Below are 18028 nucleotides of genomic sequence, written 5' to 3'. Positions count from 1 at the left end.
CCGTTTGTTCACAAGCTGTGAAGAATTAATCAAGATGGTAATAAAACGAATAATGTATGAATGGGGAAAAGAATTATTATTTAAGGATAAAATAGACAAAATAGAATGAAATATATTAACATTTATGTACAAAGATCAAGCAAGCATATACTAGAAAACATTAAACAAATTGTTGTTGCAAAAAAGGACACGCATTTAATGATAAAACAGGCATATATTTACATTTATTTTCAAAGATCTCAAACAAGCATATATTAAAAAGCAATAAACAATTTGTTGTTGAAAAAAGACACGCATTTATTAACGATAAACAGGCATATATTTACATTTATTTACAAAGTTCAAATCATTCCCTAAAATCACACAATTATAGCCGAATGCTAATGTAATTAAACAAAACTGTACATAACTTCACACGAGTCGCAAAGGCGCCGATCATGACACAACTTCTCATCATTATCTACAATAGCCGGTACATTAAAGGACCTTTTATATAATTAAATGAAGGTGCGAAAATCTATTTCCAAACTGTTATGTGCTGAGTAAAGAGGTGTACCGGCCGTATGTTCACAAGTTGTTAAAAATGAGATGCTCGTGTGAATTTGTTTTGCACTCGTTTCAGTGAGATTATACCATTTTATATGCGTTAATGCGTTAACTTGTACTAGATTGATAAACATAACAAAAACACAAAATTAGCGCCCAGAGCCGATAGTGACGAAGATATTTCGTACATATTTTCCTTCAATAACCGAAGCATTTGTCTTTAAAAAAAAAATTGAATCATGCAATCATGCTTTCCGGGAACTTTCTGAAAATGAAAGTGAATTTCTGTAAACAATTACCGTGCGTTTGAATGTTACTAAATCGTCTGGAAGGGGGTTTGTTCCGCTCTGGAAGGGGGTTTCTTCCGCCTATGCAAAACTAGCGAGGGGGTTTCTTCCGCCTATGCAAAACTAGCGAGGGGGTTTCTTCCGCGTATGCAAACTATGAAAGGGGGTTTCTTCCGCCCTGACGTTTTTAGCGAAGGGGGTTTCTTCCGGAGGGGGTTTCTTCCGTACACCTTATAGATTAATATTTGTGCATTTGTTTTAAATAATATTATTATTTTATTATTAGTACTTTGTCAAATATTGAAGATGATTAATTAGTTTTATTAAATTCTTAGAATTTTACATTAATATCACATTATTTATTTATTCAATTAATCCAATTTAATTGATAAGAAAACCTTAATTAAAGAAAGGAAATTTAATCTGGTTGGGAGCGTGCAATTAATGGGTATTACAATCACGCATTCACACCCCTGGCGAGGCTTTATCAAAGTGTCAAAACAGATTAATCAAAGTGTCAAAACAGATAAACAAAGACTTCAGTTACACACATTGACATATGACATAATTATGCTGGGCTTGGCATAATACCTGGTAATACCTGTATTAAGAATTTCTATTTTTGTTCACTTGATATTTTGATTATTATTTTTAAACAAATAATTATTATTAAAAAAATATTATTTTTAAACATATAATTATTATTATTATAAACAAAGACTTCAGTTACACACATTGACAAATAATTATACTGGGCTGGGCATAATACCTGGTAATACCTGTATTAAAAAATTCCATTTTTGTTCACCTGATATTTTTATTATTATTTTTATTTAACTGCCTATAAACATAGGTGTTTCATAAAAAAAATTAATATTTTTATTCTTATTATCCATTAAGTTGTTCAATGTTCTCTCATTGAAGGATAAGTAATAGAAGTTGTGTTTTGTAATGTTGTGTATTGAAACATATTTTAGTCTGCAAATATTAGTACATGTATTAATTTCAAATCCAGTAATTCAAGCCATTTTCTGTTATAATTTTAAAATGCTACTTATACAGGACTACTTCATGATTTATTAAATCCACTATAATACCGCGAGTATGGTCCTACTAAAAATGTTTTGAAATGTAATGTATTTTTTACATTAATTGTACTCAATTCAAGTCCACTTCAATCATACAGTATGTTAACTCATTCCATACTACAGCCTTATCTCTAAGCAACCCCAATCAGTATATCTACCACTAGATAATCAGAAGAAGATGATCAGTACCCTCATCAGCTCTGAATGCCTGACAGATTATCTGTTTATTGTTACCTTTAGTGGTGTGAAAAGGTTGTTTTTAGGTGTTGTTATTTTGTTGACTGACTGTGTGACAAATATTTTATTATTATATTTCCCATTTAAAAATAAACATAGTAATATTATGAAAATTTCGAAATCTTGCATAACTTATCAAATAAAAAACATTGGAGTATTTCCAAATAATGTATCCAATACCATTATTATTTATTTATACACTTTTTACAAATATAAACTGTTTTAATGAATAAAAACAATCTTAAATAAAACAAAACATATAATTGATTATTTAATGAAAAAAACAATAATAAGATATTGTTAATAATAAAAAAAAACATCAATAGATAAAAAGCACAGTTATGTTTCAATTGCAAGTAATTTTATGGAAAAATAAAAGACATTATGAGAACATCTTAATATGCTTTTATTCGAACTTCATAAAAATCAAATAGAATACAAATAACTATCCTTAGAAAACAGATATTCGTAATTACTAAATCCTAAACAAACAGCAAAAGAAAACAACAACGAAATATCTGGGGGTGAATTGTCCAGGGAGCAGGGGTGAATTGTCTAGGGGGTGAGTTGTCTCCTGGGGGTGAATTGTCTTGGGGGTGAATTGTCTTATTCCCGATATTCAGTAGTTTCGATGAAGCAAATACATATTTTGTTATGCAGATGTTTGATTTATTTAAATTGAAATTTTATCATGTTTTAATGGTGGAAACATTTTTATTTCAAAACACTTTTAAACACAAGTTTAATACAATATTCACTCCGTTGTACACAAAGATGGCGGCCGCCATATAAATTTAAATAAAAACAACAACATGAAGAAAAAGGGAATATCTGTAAAGCCTGAAGTTTTTAGGGCTATGCAGAATGTAGACATAGATGCCCTTGAATCTGTTAAAGCTTGTGACATACGACCAGTCCTTCCATGTTTGGCTAGAACAGCCCTTTGTGCACCAGTGGACAAAAGCGATCCTTGGAGTTTAGACAGAAAGAATATTTTGAAAATTCTATCGGGTCTTGAAGATGTCAACAGCATTGTTGCTTTACTTTCAATTGATTTCAATGCGCTGGAGCAAGATGTAAAGAAAGAACAGGCACTGAGGTAAAACATATGTCATCAGCAGTGCATTCCACATATTAATTCCAGACAGTTTCCCCCTCCATGTGTTAATATTTTGTTTAACAATTATTTTTGATGTTGTTTGGTGCGTAGTGACTATTCAAGAAAAATACCCAGCTTTAAAGTCATTCATAAAGACAATTTGTTTTAAGCCTTTCAGGCATAGTTATGCATTATCCCAACTAGATCGATTCCTCAAAACATCAGTTGATATGGTTGATAAAAACCAGACTCACATGCTGCATAATTACGGTTTTCCTGTCGCTATTAATTACCCGATATTCCCATTAATTCTAATTTTTAATCCAAATTCTGGTAAATATTGATGATAAAAGTGCTCAAGAATTTGCTAAACACAAATTTAGCAAGCGCCATTTTTATTAAGTATTAAATGATTTTAAGCATATGTGATTATTGAAAGATTTGATTAAATAACGTCCAATCTGGACAGGGGTTTTCTCACTGAACACACCTAAATTGCCTGACGTGCTGTTCCCGATTTTATACAACAATAAATACACCAACACTTACCACTGCATAAATTGTGCGCGCTTTTTATTGAAACAAAGGAACAATAAATACATGAAGCCCTGTTTATTTGAAGCTAGCATTGATTAACAGTGTCCCAGATAATTATTTCGGTAATAGGGTTTTCACCTACTGATTTTGAAAAATAGGGTGATTTCATTCTTGGAATAGGGTGAAATGAGTTATAAGATGCATACAGTAAAACCATTGCTGCTTTACTTCTGTTGAAGCTGCACACAATTGTATTGATTCAATAAAACTGTAAACTAATATAATTAACTTTAATAAACTGATGTTTCATAACATCTTTAATCCTTGAAACTGTCAATAATATAAACTTTAAACTTAAAAAAAATCGATAACACGAATGATTCGGCACTTATTGACTCTTGCTTTCTTGGTTCAATAAAGTTAGCGATCGACACATATTTTGGCGCAACAATTGCGGACGTCTTTCTCTTAGACATTTTTATTACGCATCGTATTAGAAACTGAAAGTACAGACACTTTACAAATATTTGCACAATGAACGACGGATTAAGTCAGATTGAAAACGCATGTATGTCGTCGTAAATAATTTTGTCAGCCGCTTTATTTAACTATGAAATCTAGTCCGCAGAGCGTTTGAATAGCTTTGACTGTTTATTGCCCCGTCATCCAGGCGCTTGCTGAATAAAAGCGTCGCTGCGTAACGAAAATAATCACAAAAAATACCGAAAATGAGCAAAGTTTTTTCGATCAAAGCTATTGTATCGTACGCATCAAATAAGACGAATGTGCGTAAAAGGCAAATCGGGTGTGTTTTCAATACGCATGATATTGTATTTCTTTGCGTTTTTAAACATTTTAATAGGGTGAAAGACGCAGATACGCAGCTTATCTGGGGCACTGGATTGATGTGGCATTAACATTAAAATTAGTTACGTGTTGAATTATGCTCATTTAAGAATTTGACAAAATATTTAAAGCTGTCTTTTATGAATTCAATAATAATTTCTTAAAACGCTTAACAAGTTGGATATTAAAATGTTGTGGCCATATTATGCATGAAATGCAAAATTTTCACAAGGATTAAAACCTGGTTGCCATCATCAGTCTTTTAAGTAACTTGCCAATATTTCATCATTGAGGTGTACACCATAGCCATACATGCCATACGTCCCGTATTGTCCGGGACAGTCCCGGAAATGAAGAACTTGTCCCGCTGTCCCGGAAATATGTCAAATGTCCCGGAATTTACAAAATCCATATATACATGTACCTTATCTTAGGCTTAACTGCACCTCGAATCTGTGTATATATCTGCAGCGTCTCCGTGACAATGCCTACCCGATTAGGCGGTCAAACCGAAAAGGCGGCATTGTTTAATGTGGTTGTTAATTGACTTTAATCTACTACGTCATTATTTCCCGCTGCGTAAGGGCAAAGGATAGTTTTTCACCCATCTGAAGTCCAACATCGCTGAGAAAAAAATTAAAAGCAGTTTATGTTCGCACGTTTAACCGACAAAGAAGTTGAGTAAAAAAGTAAGCATATAAAAACGTCATTATTATATAAATGTTATAAATGAATAAAGGCGTATCAACAACTACGCGTTACAAACCGGTCTCAATGACAATAACGCAGTGACGTCACCATCTATGTTTAAAACGCTTACACTGAAAACACATGGCTTGTATCTAAACGGAAGTAGTAATGTTTAATTTGACGTTAATAGATCAAGTGTATTTTGGATAGGCTTTCGAACTTTTGCAATTAACGATGCGAAACAAAAAAAAACGTACCAAAAATGCATATGTCTTTAAATATCGCTACATTTTGTACATGTCCCGGAAAATCAGCAAAAGTCCCGGACAATTTAACTCAATGTCCCGGAATTGGTCTGAAAAATTATGGCATGTATGCCATAGCAACCCAAGATTCTGGTAGAAAACAAAGCAAAGAAACTGTCACAAAAATCAAACACTTATGGCAATTATGTCACTCGTCGTCTGCATGATTTTACTGCAGGAATTGTTTGCCTATGAGTGCTGTTGCTCTGACATGCACAGCATATGCTCTCATTTGCCAAAATCAATTTTCCAACACATTGACGCTCCGCCTTTTGTTGGGAAAAGACATACATGTTATTGACAGAGGATCGTAAATCGGTTCTCAAAATATTTGGCGAAGTCGAAATCGATTTGATCTTATGAAGGAATAGTTGCAGAGAAATACACTTTATGTAAATTTCAAGCGCCCCACTGACTCTGATTTCAAGGGAGCGTTAAATGGCCTGTGGAAAGCACTGCACAGGACTCTTAAACCCACGTGCACTGGCATTACTGCTTCACCCCTTTGCTGTCACCGCCCTCCCCCGGCTGCTACCCCCTCTTACAACCATTAGTGATACACAATAACATAAGAAACAAAAAGGTCAATTATTTTTAGCTCATCTATTTTTTGAAAAAAAAAAATGAGCTATTGTCATCACCTCGGCGTTGGCGTCGGCGTTGGCGTCGGCGTCCGGTTAAGTTTTGCGTTTAGGTCCACTTTTCTCAGAAAGTATCAATGCTATTGCATTCAAACTTGGTACACTTACTTACTATCATGAGGGGACTGGGCAGGCAAAGTTAGATAACTCTGGCTTGCATTTTGACAGAATGATGTGCCCTTTTTATACTTCGAAAATTGAAAATTTTGGTAAAGTTTTGCGTTTAGGTCCACTTTTCTCAGAAAGTGTCAATGCCATTGCATTCAAACTTGGTACACTTACTAACTATCATGAGGGGACTGGGCAGGCAAAGTTAGATAACTCTGGCGTGCATTTTGACAGATTTATGTGCCCTTTTTATACTTAGAAAATTGAAAATTTTGGTTAAGTTTTGTGTTTAGGTTCATTTTATTCCTTAAGTATCAAAGCTTTTGCTTTCATACTTGCAACACTTACTAACTATCATAAGGGGACTGTGCAGGCAAAGTAATGTAACTCTGACTGACATTTTGACAGAATTATGTGCCCTTTTTATACTTAGAAAATTGAAAATTTGGTTAACTTTTGTGTTTAGGTCCACTTTATTCCTACAGTATCAAAGCTATTGCTTTCATACTTGCAACACTTATTAACTATCATAAGGGGACCGTGCAGGCAAAGTTATGTAACTCTGACTGGCATTTGGACGGAATTATGGGCCCTTTATACTTAGAAAATTGAAAATTTGGTTAAGTTTTGTGTTTTGGTCCACTTTACCCCTAAAGTATCATAGATATTGCTTTCATACTTGGAACACTCGCAAACAATCATAAGGGTACAGTAAAAGGACAAGTTGCATAACTCTGGTTGTCATTTTTACGGAATTATGGCCCTTTTTTGACTTAGTAACTTTGAATATATGGTTAAAATTTGTGATTCGATCCACTTTACTTCTTAAGTATCAAGGCTATTGCTTTCAAACTTCAAATACTTTCATGCTATCATGAGGTTACTGTACCTGGCAAGTTGAATTTTACCTTGACCTTTGAATGACCTTGACTCTCAAGGTCAAATTATTAAATTTTGCTAAAATTGCCATAACTTCTTTATTTATGATTAGATTTGATTGATACTTTGACAAATCTACTCTTACCTGACATACCACAAGAGACTCCACCCAAACCATCCCCATACATGCCATACGTCCCGGATTGTCCGGGACAGTCCCGGAAATGAAGAACTTGTCCCGCTGTCCCGGAAATCTGTCAAATGTCCCGGAATTTACAAAATCCATATATACATGTACCTTATCTTAGGCTTAACTGCACCTCGAATCTGTGTATATCTGCAGCGTCGCCATGACAATGCCTACCCGAATAGGCAGACTACGCTACGTGTCAAAGTCGATCAATTAACAGGTGTCCTGTTATCATATCGATTGTCTCACGTTCTCGGTCAAACCGAAAAGGCGGCATTGTTAAATGTGGTTGTTAATTGACTTTAATCTACTACGTCATTATTTCCCGCTGGGTAAGGGCAAAGGATAGTTGTTCACACATCTGAAGTCCAACATCGCCGAGTAAAAAATTAAAAGCAGTTTATGTTCGCACATTTAACCGACAAAGAAGTTGAGTAAAAAGTAAGCATATAAAAACGTCATCCTCACTAGGTTTATTATTGTCTTGTTCTAAACATATAAAATATAAATGTTATAAATGAATAAAGGCTTATGAAAAAGGAAAAAAAAAAAAGAAAAAAAAAAAAAATGAATAAAGGCGTATCAACAACTACGCGTTACACACCGGTCTTAATAACAATAACGCAGTGACGTCACCATCTATGTTTAGAACGCTTACACTGAAAACACGTGGCTTGTATCTAGTAACGGAAGTAGTAATGTTTAATTTGACGTTAATAGATCAAGTGTATTTCGGATAGGCTTTCAAACTTTTGCAATTAACGATGCGAAACACAAAAAAAAAACCGTACCAAAAATGCATATGTCTATAAATATCGCTACATTTTATACATGTCCCGGAAAATCGGCAAAAGTCCCGGACAATTTAACTTAATGTCCCGGAATTGGTCTGAAAAATTATGGCATGTATGCCATCCCCCGTGCCCTCCCCCCCCCCCTCCCCCCCTCCCCCTATTTTTTTTTTTTTTTTTTTTTTTTTTAAGATCATCTCACAAATGACCACCACACCCTCACACTATACTCCCCCCCACCCCACCCCCCCACCCCACCCCCCCCAAATTTTTTTTTGAAACGGTTAAAAAACAAATATTTATTTTTATTATTTGATGTTTGAAATACCGTCCAACCATAGCACCCAAGAATCCCCCCCCCTCCCCCCACCCGAATCCCCCCCCCCCCCAATTTTTTTTTTTTTTTTTTTTTTTAAGATCATGATTCATCTCACGAATAACCACCACACATTCACACTATACCACCCCCCCCCCAATTTTTTTTTTTTTTTTGAAACCGTTAAAAAACAAATATTTATTTTTATTATTTTATGTTTGAAATACCGTCCAACCATCGCACCCAAGAATCCCCCCCACTCCCCCCCCCCCCCCACTCTTACCTGACATATCACAAGAGACTCCACCCAAACCATCCCCCGTGCCCTCCCCCCCCCTCCCCCCCTCCCCCCCCCCTAATTTTTTTTTTTTTTTTTTTTTTAAGATCATCTCACAAATGACCACCACACCCTCACACTATACTCCCCCACCCCACCCCACCCCACCCCCCCACCCCAAATTTTTTTTTGAAACGGTTTAAAAACAAATATTTATTTTTATTATTTGATGTTTGAAATACCGTCCAACCATCGCACCCAAGAATCCCCCCCCCCCTCCCCCCACCCGAATCCCCCCCCCCCCAATTTTTTTTTTTTTTTTTTTTTTTTTAAGATCATCTCACGAATAACCACCACACCCTCACACTATACCCCCCCCCCCCCAAAAAAAAATTATTTTTTTTTTTGAAACCGTTAAAAAACATAAAATATTTATTTTTATTATTTTATGTTTGAAATACCTTCCAACCATCGCACCCAAGAATCCCCCCCCCACTCCCCGCCCCCCCCCCCCCCCCCCCCCCGATTTTTTTTTATTTTCTATAATGTAATAAATGTCCACACCCCCACACTATACACCCCTCTTCACTCCACCCCTCCCTCCTTTGTGATTGAAAATGAGAGTCCCTTCACCTTTAAAAAGAAAATAGATGAGCGGTCTGCACCCGCAAGGCGGTGCTCTTGTATATAATATATAATAAGGTGATTTAATAATGTGACTTTGACCCTAGAAATGCTTATCTCGGCACACCAGCCAATTTCAAAGCTAACTACTTCTACCAATTGGTACCTTGGTATCAAACAACACAGAGGACTCCATCCCAAAACCATCCAAATTGTTCATTTGCTACACAATAAAAAACCCGAAAAAGTTAGACAAAAAATATATTGACCAACTTTTTTGGTTTTTATTGTGTATAATAAATTGACAATTTTGAGGGTTTTGGCATGTGGAAGCAGCTGTGGGAAAGGGGAGCAGGGTAGAAGCTTGGTGGAAGTGGGTAGCAGTTTTAATATCAATCTTCAAGTCTTCTACTTTAAATCCTCGTAAAGAGTTTTGTTTATATCACATTAAACAACGATTTGCTGCTTAAGTAAGCATCATTCCTTCTCTCCCTGACATGGAGGACACATTTTACGCTATTATCCTCTGGTAACCGCGTATCAAGCAGTTAAGGAAACAAGTAAACAAATGTACTGTATGATTGTGCAAACAATACAGCAATAAACAATTAACTTTTAAAGATTTATTTAATTTCTGTTAAATCCATGTCCAAATTGCCGATAGTTCCATACAAACCGCAATTACATTCCCTACATTTGTGTTTACCTCGCACCGAGAAGTCACACAATACAATATATTGTACAATATTGTATACTCTTAAGAATAGCACCCAAAAGAGGAATGTTTTTGTGGCTCTTATGTTTCAACACAGTCATTTATTTGTAATGAATGTCTGAATAATAGATACCTATATGGAATGTCTGAATAATAGATACCTATATGGAATGCATCCTCCCAATTCATACACAAAGCAATCCTTTAATAAATCCACCCTTACTTACTAGGGCGAAGGTGGGCAGTGCCTATTCTGACAGTGTTCTCATCTCGCAGCTGCAGAATGGCCTAGCCCTGGAGTTTGAACACAGCGACCCTGCTAGGAGGATACGCCTGCTGCTCAGTGAAGTTCTCTACATTTTATCTCAGGTTGGACTTTTGTCTTATTTTGCTGCCCTTGTTCATTAAAAGATGTTTGAGCATTAAGTTTGGATATTTGAATTGTTAGTGAAGCAATGTCAATAAAATGTATGCCATGCAATTTTGTAATCACATTACTTTCCCCTTACGATGAGATTCAGAAAATTTGCAATCATATTGTCTCAGCTGATAAATAATCTGTTAAATACAGAGTAATAACAATGATACAAACTGCAATATTATTACACAAACATTACAAAATCTGCACATAACAGTCGAGTTCCGACATTTCTGAGATGAGCAACCTACTTCATGTGGGTCCTCTTGTTCTTATTTCTAGGTGCGGGAGAACAAGACTGACTTCTCGCAGAAGCAGTGGGAACTGTTTGATTGTGAAGTCTACCTTGAGGAGGTTGCCGATGTTCTCTGTATCGCATATTGTGGTAGGAGGATGGGCCTTAATGGGGCACATGATCAAATGAAGCAAGGCATTTTTACCTTAATCTGAGCACATTGCTATTGGTCTAGCCTAGAGGGGAGTGTTCTTGCAATACTTGTAGTAGCAATCACAATCCTTATGACAAACAGGAAATTGTGTACACTTTACAATTAATTAATTTGATTGGGTATCACTTAAGGCAGGTATTCCCATATATGCAGTGTCAAACATAGCATGACCTCTAAATAAACTACAATCAATCTTGTATTAAGAGACCACAACAGGGAGTAACCATAAGTGGTCTCCTAATAAAATGGTCTGAAAAAAGACCATTCTGAAAAAAAGTAAAATCATTGTCAGTATCAAATTTAAAGACTGATTCTGTGACACAACTATCTTGGTTAAAATTTAAATTATGTAAAATAATCCAGATATAAGTGTAGTTAAACATATAATTACCTTGCAATTTTTTAAGTTGTAATAATCCAACAAAACACTGTTGCCATTTTTGATGTTAAATGTGTTTTATGAATTTTGTAAACACCAACACCTTTTTTTTTTTAATGTACAGGAAGTTTGTATTTGGCAACTTCTCCGCTTTTCACGGAATACCGAAACAAATGTATTAATTGTTTCAAAGCTTAGGCCGAGAAATTGCGATTGCAAATAATTGGGACTTCATGAATCAGGTTTCAATATCAGGGCATCTGGTAGAGCACTTAACTGTTAACCCCACCTTCGTTCTCTGTAAAAGATTAAAGAGGCGGAGCTATGCACATGCTATTACAGGATTTGTTTAGCATCAAGTTTGTCGCTTAATGATCAACAGATTTTCAAATTTTACCACGATGTGGTAGCTAAATCCAGTATAAGGACATAAAAATACTCAAAATCAGCGGTTGCTGATCGGGTAAGACAAAATCTGCTGAATTCAATATGTAAATAGAGTAAAAACGCTTTGAGGGAGTTAAAAGTTGTTGCAAAAGCAAAGGTTGCTAAATTAAAGTGGTCGCATCCACAAGATTAACTGTATGAAATACAAACACGGGAATTAGTTAAGAACTGATATTGTTTGCAGAGTATATTTCAATATATTGTTATGTATTAAAACATATTGAATTTATGTAGCTTTAAATAATTGTGCTTAAATATCTGTGCCAAACACAGACACCAGATATTTGAAATATTAAATACCAACTCTAGATCTTTTTTTTGTATTGAAGTATTTGTGTTTCTTTTTATAAAGCCCAGTAACCATTATTTGTGTGGTTCTCCTTAGAGTTACCTGGGTTACTTCCCATCAGTGACTTGGCAGAGGCCCTCATGTATGTCCCCAATGGTCCCTGGTTGCTATGCAGACTAGTTGCAAACTCACCCGACAGCTTTAGGCAGGGTATGGTTAGTTATTGCTGGTTGTGTTCTAAGTTCATATTCCACTACATGCTGTGACAGACGTGTTCTGATGTTGAATTTTAAGATTGTTAATATATTGTGTAACTTTTAAAGATAAGTTGGAAATACTAAATAAAGTCTTTTTAAATAAATATAATAAGTTCTGCTTGAATTTACATTTTGAACTTCTAATTGTAGGCATTTACACAAAAACAACATGTTAAAATTAATTTTATAAACTAAATAAGAAAGACAAATAAATTATTTTTCGATATTGATTTTATTCTGCAGTGTGTGAGAGTTTGGTGTCCAAGGGAGAGAAGCAGGATGAAGAGTCCCTGAGCGGCCGCAAGAGAATGGAACTGCTGCAAAGCCTGTGTGAAATTAACCCCCCTGAAGCACTTTTTGTGCGATCACTTTGTGTAAGATACTGTATTATCGGTTAAATTGATTAGTAAAACTTTTGTGGAATAATTATTTAACATTGTGTGAATTGTTGTGGTTTATTTAATTGATTTTATCTATTAATTGGTTACTCAATTATGTTCTTGATTTTCAAGTATAATACAGTCCAACCTGTCAATAAAGACCACTCAAGGGATTTGGTCGTTGTGGTCTTTGTTCACAGGTGGTCTTTATTCGCAGGGTCGATCGAAACTTTGCAAAATATGCTCGTAGTTTTTTAACAGGTACCTTATCTATGTATGTGCTCTATTGTTTAAATGTTTGAATACTTATGCATGTATAATGAAATAAAGGATTGAAAACACAGTTTTGTTTTACATTTGTATATTTATTACATGTTGTATTTCTATTCCCTTATGTTTTTATTATTTATTTAATTTATCATATACTGTATAAATAACTATTGACATTCATGTATACGTACATGTACATGTAATTCTACAAAGAACAAAGTACAAAATACACATAACATAGCAAACATTTATACATGAAATACATGAATCACTACTACACAACCAGTAAAGTTGACAATAATGGACAATAAATGACATCTGATATTTATATAAGACTGAAAACTCATTTTACGCTTAAAAATGCTCTGAATTTGAGTTTTTCCTACACCAAGATCACTAGCCACTCGTCTACAACTGTGTCCTTTACCTAACAAACTTATGACCTTAACGCGTTTTTCCAACGTCAAGAACTTACGCTTGGAAGCCATGATAGTTAACTTGAACTGACAATTTACTTTTCTATACTTTATGAACGTCTTATTACGGAAAAATTTAAGAAGAGAATGACTATCAAAATGTTTGTCTTTAAAAGGCATCGTAAATGATATGAAACCGTTAATTTCCTTAATGAGTTTATGAAAGCCCCAAATTTGTCTTTGATATTTTCGGCAAAAAGTACATTAATCGCGAGTCACTTAAATACAAAGGCAAATTTTTACACTTTTGACAAACTGTCAAATGCATAAAAGAAGCAGGCGACTACCAATTAGCAATGCATGTTAAATAATAACTGCTATCGAGTGCAATAAACTGTCACTTGCCAATATCTCCATGGCGACTGACTAGTCCACTGGTAAGATGTGTATCACGTGACTACGCAGCGTCCTGGCGGCCATTTTGTTTTTTGAAAGTTGCGAAATCGTTGATTTTTATGATTGCAGTGGTCGTTGTAAGCTATCAAAATGGAGATTTGGGAATGTAAAAGGGTGGTCGTTGGTCTTTGTTCACAGGTGGGCTTTATTCGCAGGTTCAATATATAGTGACATCGTTCGGGAGGAAATCGGTGTGGTCGTTATTGACTGTTGGTCGCTATTGACAGGCGGTCGCTCGGGCAGGTTGGACTGTATGTAATTAAATAGGTGGTAGAGTCTCTATACAATTTGCATGAGTAATAAATTGAATTATGATTTGCATTTATACGGATACCTTAACAAAATTATTATTTCAGATTCATCACTGCACAATGCCAGGTTTGGCTGTGGCTTTAACTCTGAACAGTTTGGGCCAATCATCAGCCAGCTCTGAAACATCGTCAGCCAACGGTCTTGTGTCTTTTATTATTGGCTTATTGCTGGGCAACAACATTGAGGTGAAGAACTGGTTTTCCCACTTCATCAAATGCGGACAACGGGTAATTGAAATTAACTCAAAACATAACATTTACAGCATGTTGAAGACGATTGGCTTAAAACTTTCTACTTGAACAGTTATGTGTTGTAAAATTCTTTTCCACTGTATGTATACATTTCAAATGAAAATAAATTACTTTAAAAGCGCTCACACTTAAGAATAATTACAGAAATTGAGAATGAAAACTAACAAATATCATAATAATATTATATTAAATGTACTATGGTGAAATAAAAATAATAAAATATTGTCCAAAAAAAATAAATTGATTGCTGATACACACCTTTTAAGAGAGGCCGAGAGCCAGCCATGTCCATGCTACATGCCATGAGACTACAGCTGACCAAGCAGCTGATAGGGATCCTACCAGAGCCAGGCACCAGTCTAGAGGCATCCCACGTCATACAGGCTGGTTCCTTCATACGTCTCTACTGCGCACTCAAGGGCATCGCCACTTTAAAGTGAGTTATGGTAACGTAACCAATATACCAATGTTCCCAAACTTATGAATATTTTCTTGTTTTAGTAAATTGATTTATATGATAAGAATTTAATATTTAAACTTTAACTTTCTACTAATTTGACCAGTGCCCGTTTGTAATAATTTTATGTAACAATGTAGTTAAATCATGTATTGGAAATAAGCACTATCACTTGTGCTTTATATTAAGCTATATACCAGCAGCGTATTAGCTATGTTCCGGGAAAATGGGGTTTTATGCATGTGTGTTAAGTGTTATCCCTGATTAGTCTGGTAATATGGAATGATGCTTATGTATATTACATAGATGTATGAAATGTTTCAATGTATATTACATAGATGTATGAAATGTTTTAATGTATATTATATAGATGTATGAGATGTTTCAATGTATATTACATAGATGTATGAAATGTTTCAAGGAATATTATATAGATGTATGAAATGTTTCAATGTTTATTAAATAGATATATGAAATGTTTCAATGTATATTACATAGATGCATGACATGTTTCAATGTATATTATATAGATGTATGAAATGTTTCAATGTATATTATACAGAACAGATGTTTGAAATGCTTCAATGTATAGTGTTGATGTTTTTATGTCCCGGATCAAATGATCGGAGGTATATTGTTTTCAGCCTGTCTGTCTGTCGGTCTGTCTGTCATTGTATGTTTCTGTCTGTGTGTCTGTCACAAAACTTTAAACTTGGTCATAACTTTTTCAATATTGAAGATAGTTTGCATGCATGTGTATCTCATGGAGCGCTGCATGTTTTGTGTGGTGAAAGGTCAAGGTCATCCTTCAAGGTCAAAGGTCATTTTTAGCTCAGCTGTTTTCTGAGAAAACCTGAGGTATTGTCATAGCCAGCTCGTTGTGTCGTGTTGTGTCGTCCGCCGTAGGGGTCATGCTAAAACCTTAACATTGGCTCTAAAATCGTAGTGCTTCCACCTACAACTTTGAATCTTCATATGTAGATGCACCTTGTTGAGTTCTACACGCCACACGCATTTTTGGGTCACTAGGTCAAAGGTCAAGAAAAAAAATTATGCCAAGCTTTCATTTATTCAAAGCTGTATGTATTGTTTTATAACAAAGGTCATGTAAAGAAAATCATGATTGTGGTGTTTTATTTTCCTATATATTTAATGCGATAACTTCATGACACAACTCTAAACCATGTTTTGATTTGTCAAAACATTACTTACTGTGCAATGTTTTGCAGATTTTCTGATGAGGAGATGAAGCTGTTGCTGCGCCTTGTGACCTCTCGACCTCCCATCAGCCAATCAGGAGTGAGGCTTGTCTCCCTAGGCCTCTGTATGCTCATCGTCTGCCCATACATCATTGGGTGAGGCAGCATTTTTCTTGGACATTGTGTTGTTGTTTGTTGGCGTCCCACTGTAGTGCGGCGACTAGTATGTTATGCCTTTTTTTTGCTTATGGTAAGAGAAGTTATTTTACGGATCAATGTATATATTTTTGTTTTAAGAATATCTTGCATAGTGGTGATTTTTTGTGTAAATTAGCGTAAATAAGTACTGCATTTGTGCCTATTACATTTATTACAACATTTATTGCCAATAATGCAAAGCTAATTGTTTTAAATAATAACTGATCACAGGGGAAAGATCACTGGGACTGGGCAAATACGCAAAACTTTCTGCTTTTTGTATAAAAACAAAACATAATCAAAATATAGTTATTTTGTGGTTTTTTAAACAATAGCGCAGACTTTTGCTGTTCGAGTTTTGGTAAACGCGTATTTTCTTCAATTTTACAAGACGACAGCCATTACACGGTTTATTGCTTTATTGATAACCGTTACACTACAGTCACTTATTAAGGCAGTAGGTGCCTAGTGAGATCGGGAATAGTCGGTCGATATCGCCGTATTCGGAAAGCGTTTCGGCTATAAGCGATATCAACGGTTAAGTCCATCAATTGTACTAAATACATGAAATAAATTTGTATTTTTTTATTTTAGAGTTAAATTAGCTTATCTCTTTAAGATTTAATAACTATACAATACAAATATAAGTTAAATTAATTTGTTTCATAAAATATTTGTGTTCATGACGTCACGGTTGTTGACATTTTCTTAGCAAAATGAAAGTGCAAAATAAAAGCGAGTGATTTGCAAAATCGAAAAAGAAGCAAACACCGATCGACAACGTTGTGTTTGATAACAATTATTCATTTACTGAGATCTGCGATGGCGATTTGTGTGAAAATGACTCACGTAAAAGCTATTCGCATTTGCTAAATGGCGTGAAAAGAGTAAGCAGAAGTGGGTCGGGGGATGGAAGAAGATTGATTGACTCGTTGAGCTGAAGGTTTTGCTAAACAAATTACAGTATGGTCTGTTTTGTTATCTGTGTCCCATTCCTTTGACAATATAAAACATTGTTGGCGAACTACAAAATGGCCTCAGTGGTTACCGTATTTGTACGTTGTTTGTGAAAACCCTGACTGTAGAGCAGTCAACCGTGTTGCTTATGGAAAGCAGCTAAATCTCAAGATCAGGGGAATGCCATGCTTTGACGTAAATACCAAGCTTGGAACAGGTATGCATGTCTTCATTTTTCAACCGGCCATTTCTATCAATGTTTAATCATTGTACAATTGCCATTGATCTTTGGACTTCTTACACATTTTCAGACCCCTTAAAATTTCAAGTGTCATTTTTAGTGAATATTTGTTTATCGTGTAATGTATGAGGGAACATTCCGGTGTCCATCATTTTCCGTTTTCAAATTTAGTTTCGCATTTGTGTTGTTAAATCCAATTGATTGATCATTCATGTTATTTAAAGCGAGATTATACGATTTTGTCAAATATTTATTAATTTTTATAAAATATGTTAAAAACTTATAAACATATGTTTTAACATCAATTAAAATAAAAGTTAAGAAGAACATATGTCGAAAATTGCGAAATAAGCCAGATATTTTATTCTGAAATCGAAAACGATTGTACAGTTGAATTTGCCAGCATGTAAATCATGCATGTATGATGTGAATCTAAATTTAGTTTAACTGTTCATTTTAAATTCCTGCAGCGAAAT

The 18028-nt window shown here is 34.9% G+C and overlaps 2 protein-coding genes across 7 annotated transcripts in view; one reads left to right on the top strand and one right to left on the bottom strand.

The window, feature by feature from the left end:
* Window positions 1-18028, bottom strand: part of LOC127855705 (mediator of RNA polymerase II transcription subunit 31-like) — a 62902-nt gene that overhangs the window by 11481 nt on the left and 33393 nt on the right. The window lies entirely within an intron of this gene.
* LOC127855255 (integrator complex subunit 2-like) overlaps window positions 2901-18028 on the top strand; it is a 69398-nt gene continuing 54270 nt past the window's right edge. For 3 of the 6 annotated variants that reach the window (XR_008037438.1, XM_052390706.1, XM_052390697.1), the window contains exons 1-8: window positions 2901-3257; window positions 10407-10545; window positions 10877-10979; window positions 12255-12368; window positions 12659-12789; window positions 14294-14476; window positions 14767-14936; window positions 16187-16312. Coding sequence is in view for 5 of the 6 variants with exons in the window: in XM_052390706.1 (XP_052246666.1) it covers window positions 2971-3257; window positions 10407-10545; window positions 10877-10979; window positions 12255-12368; window positions 12659-12789; window positions 14294-14476; window positions 14767-14936; window positions 16187-16312 (1253 nt within the window). In the remaining variant the exon portion in view is untranslated. The remainder of the gene's footprint in view (window positions 3258-10406; window positions 10546-10876; window positions 10980-12254; window positions 12369-12658; window positions 12790-14293; window positions 14477-14766; window positions 14937-16186; window positions 16313-18028) is intronic. The other 3 variants (XM_052390730.1, XM_052390714.1, XM_052390721.1) reach the window with 2 other exon arrangements.

This window comes from Dreissena polymorpha, chromosome 1 (assembly GCF_020536995.1).
Source record: "Dreissena polymorpha isolate Duluth1 chromosome 1, UMN_Dpol_1.0, whole genome shotgun sequence".
Classification (NCBI taxonomy): Eukaryota; Metazoa; Mollusca; class Bivalvia; order Myida; family Dreissenidae; genus Dreissena; species Dreissena polymorpha.
This window is presented reverse-complemented; position numbering and strand designations above follow the sequence as displayed.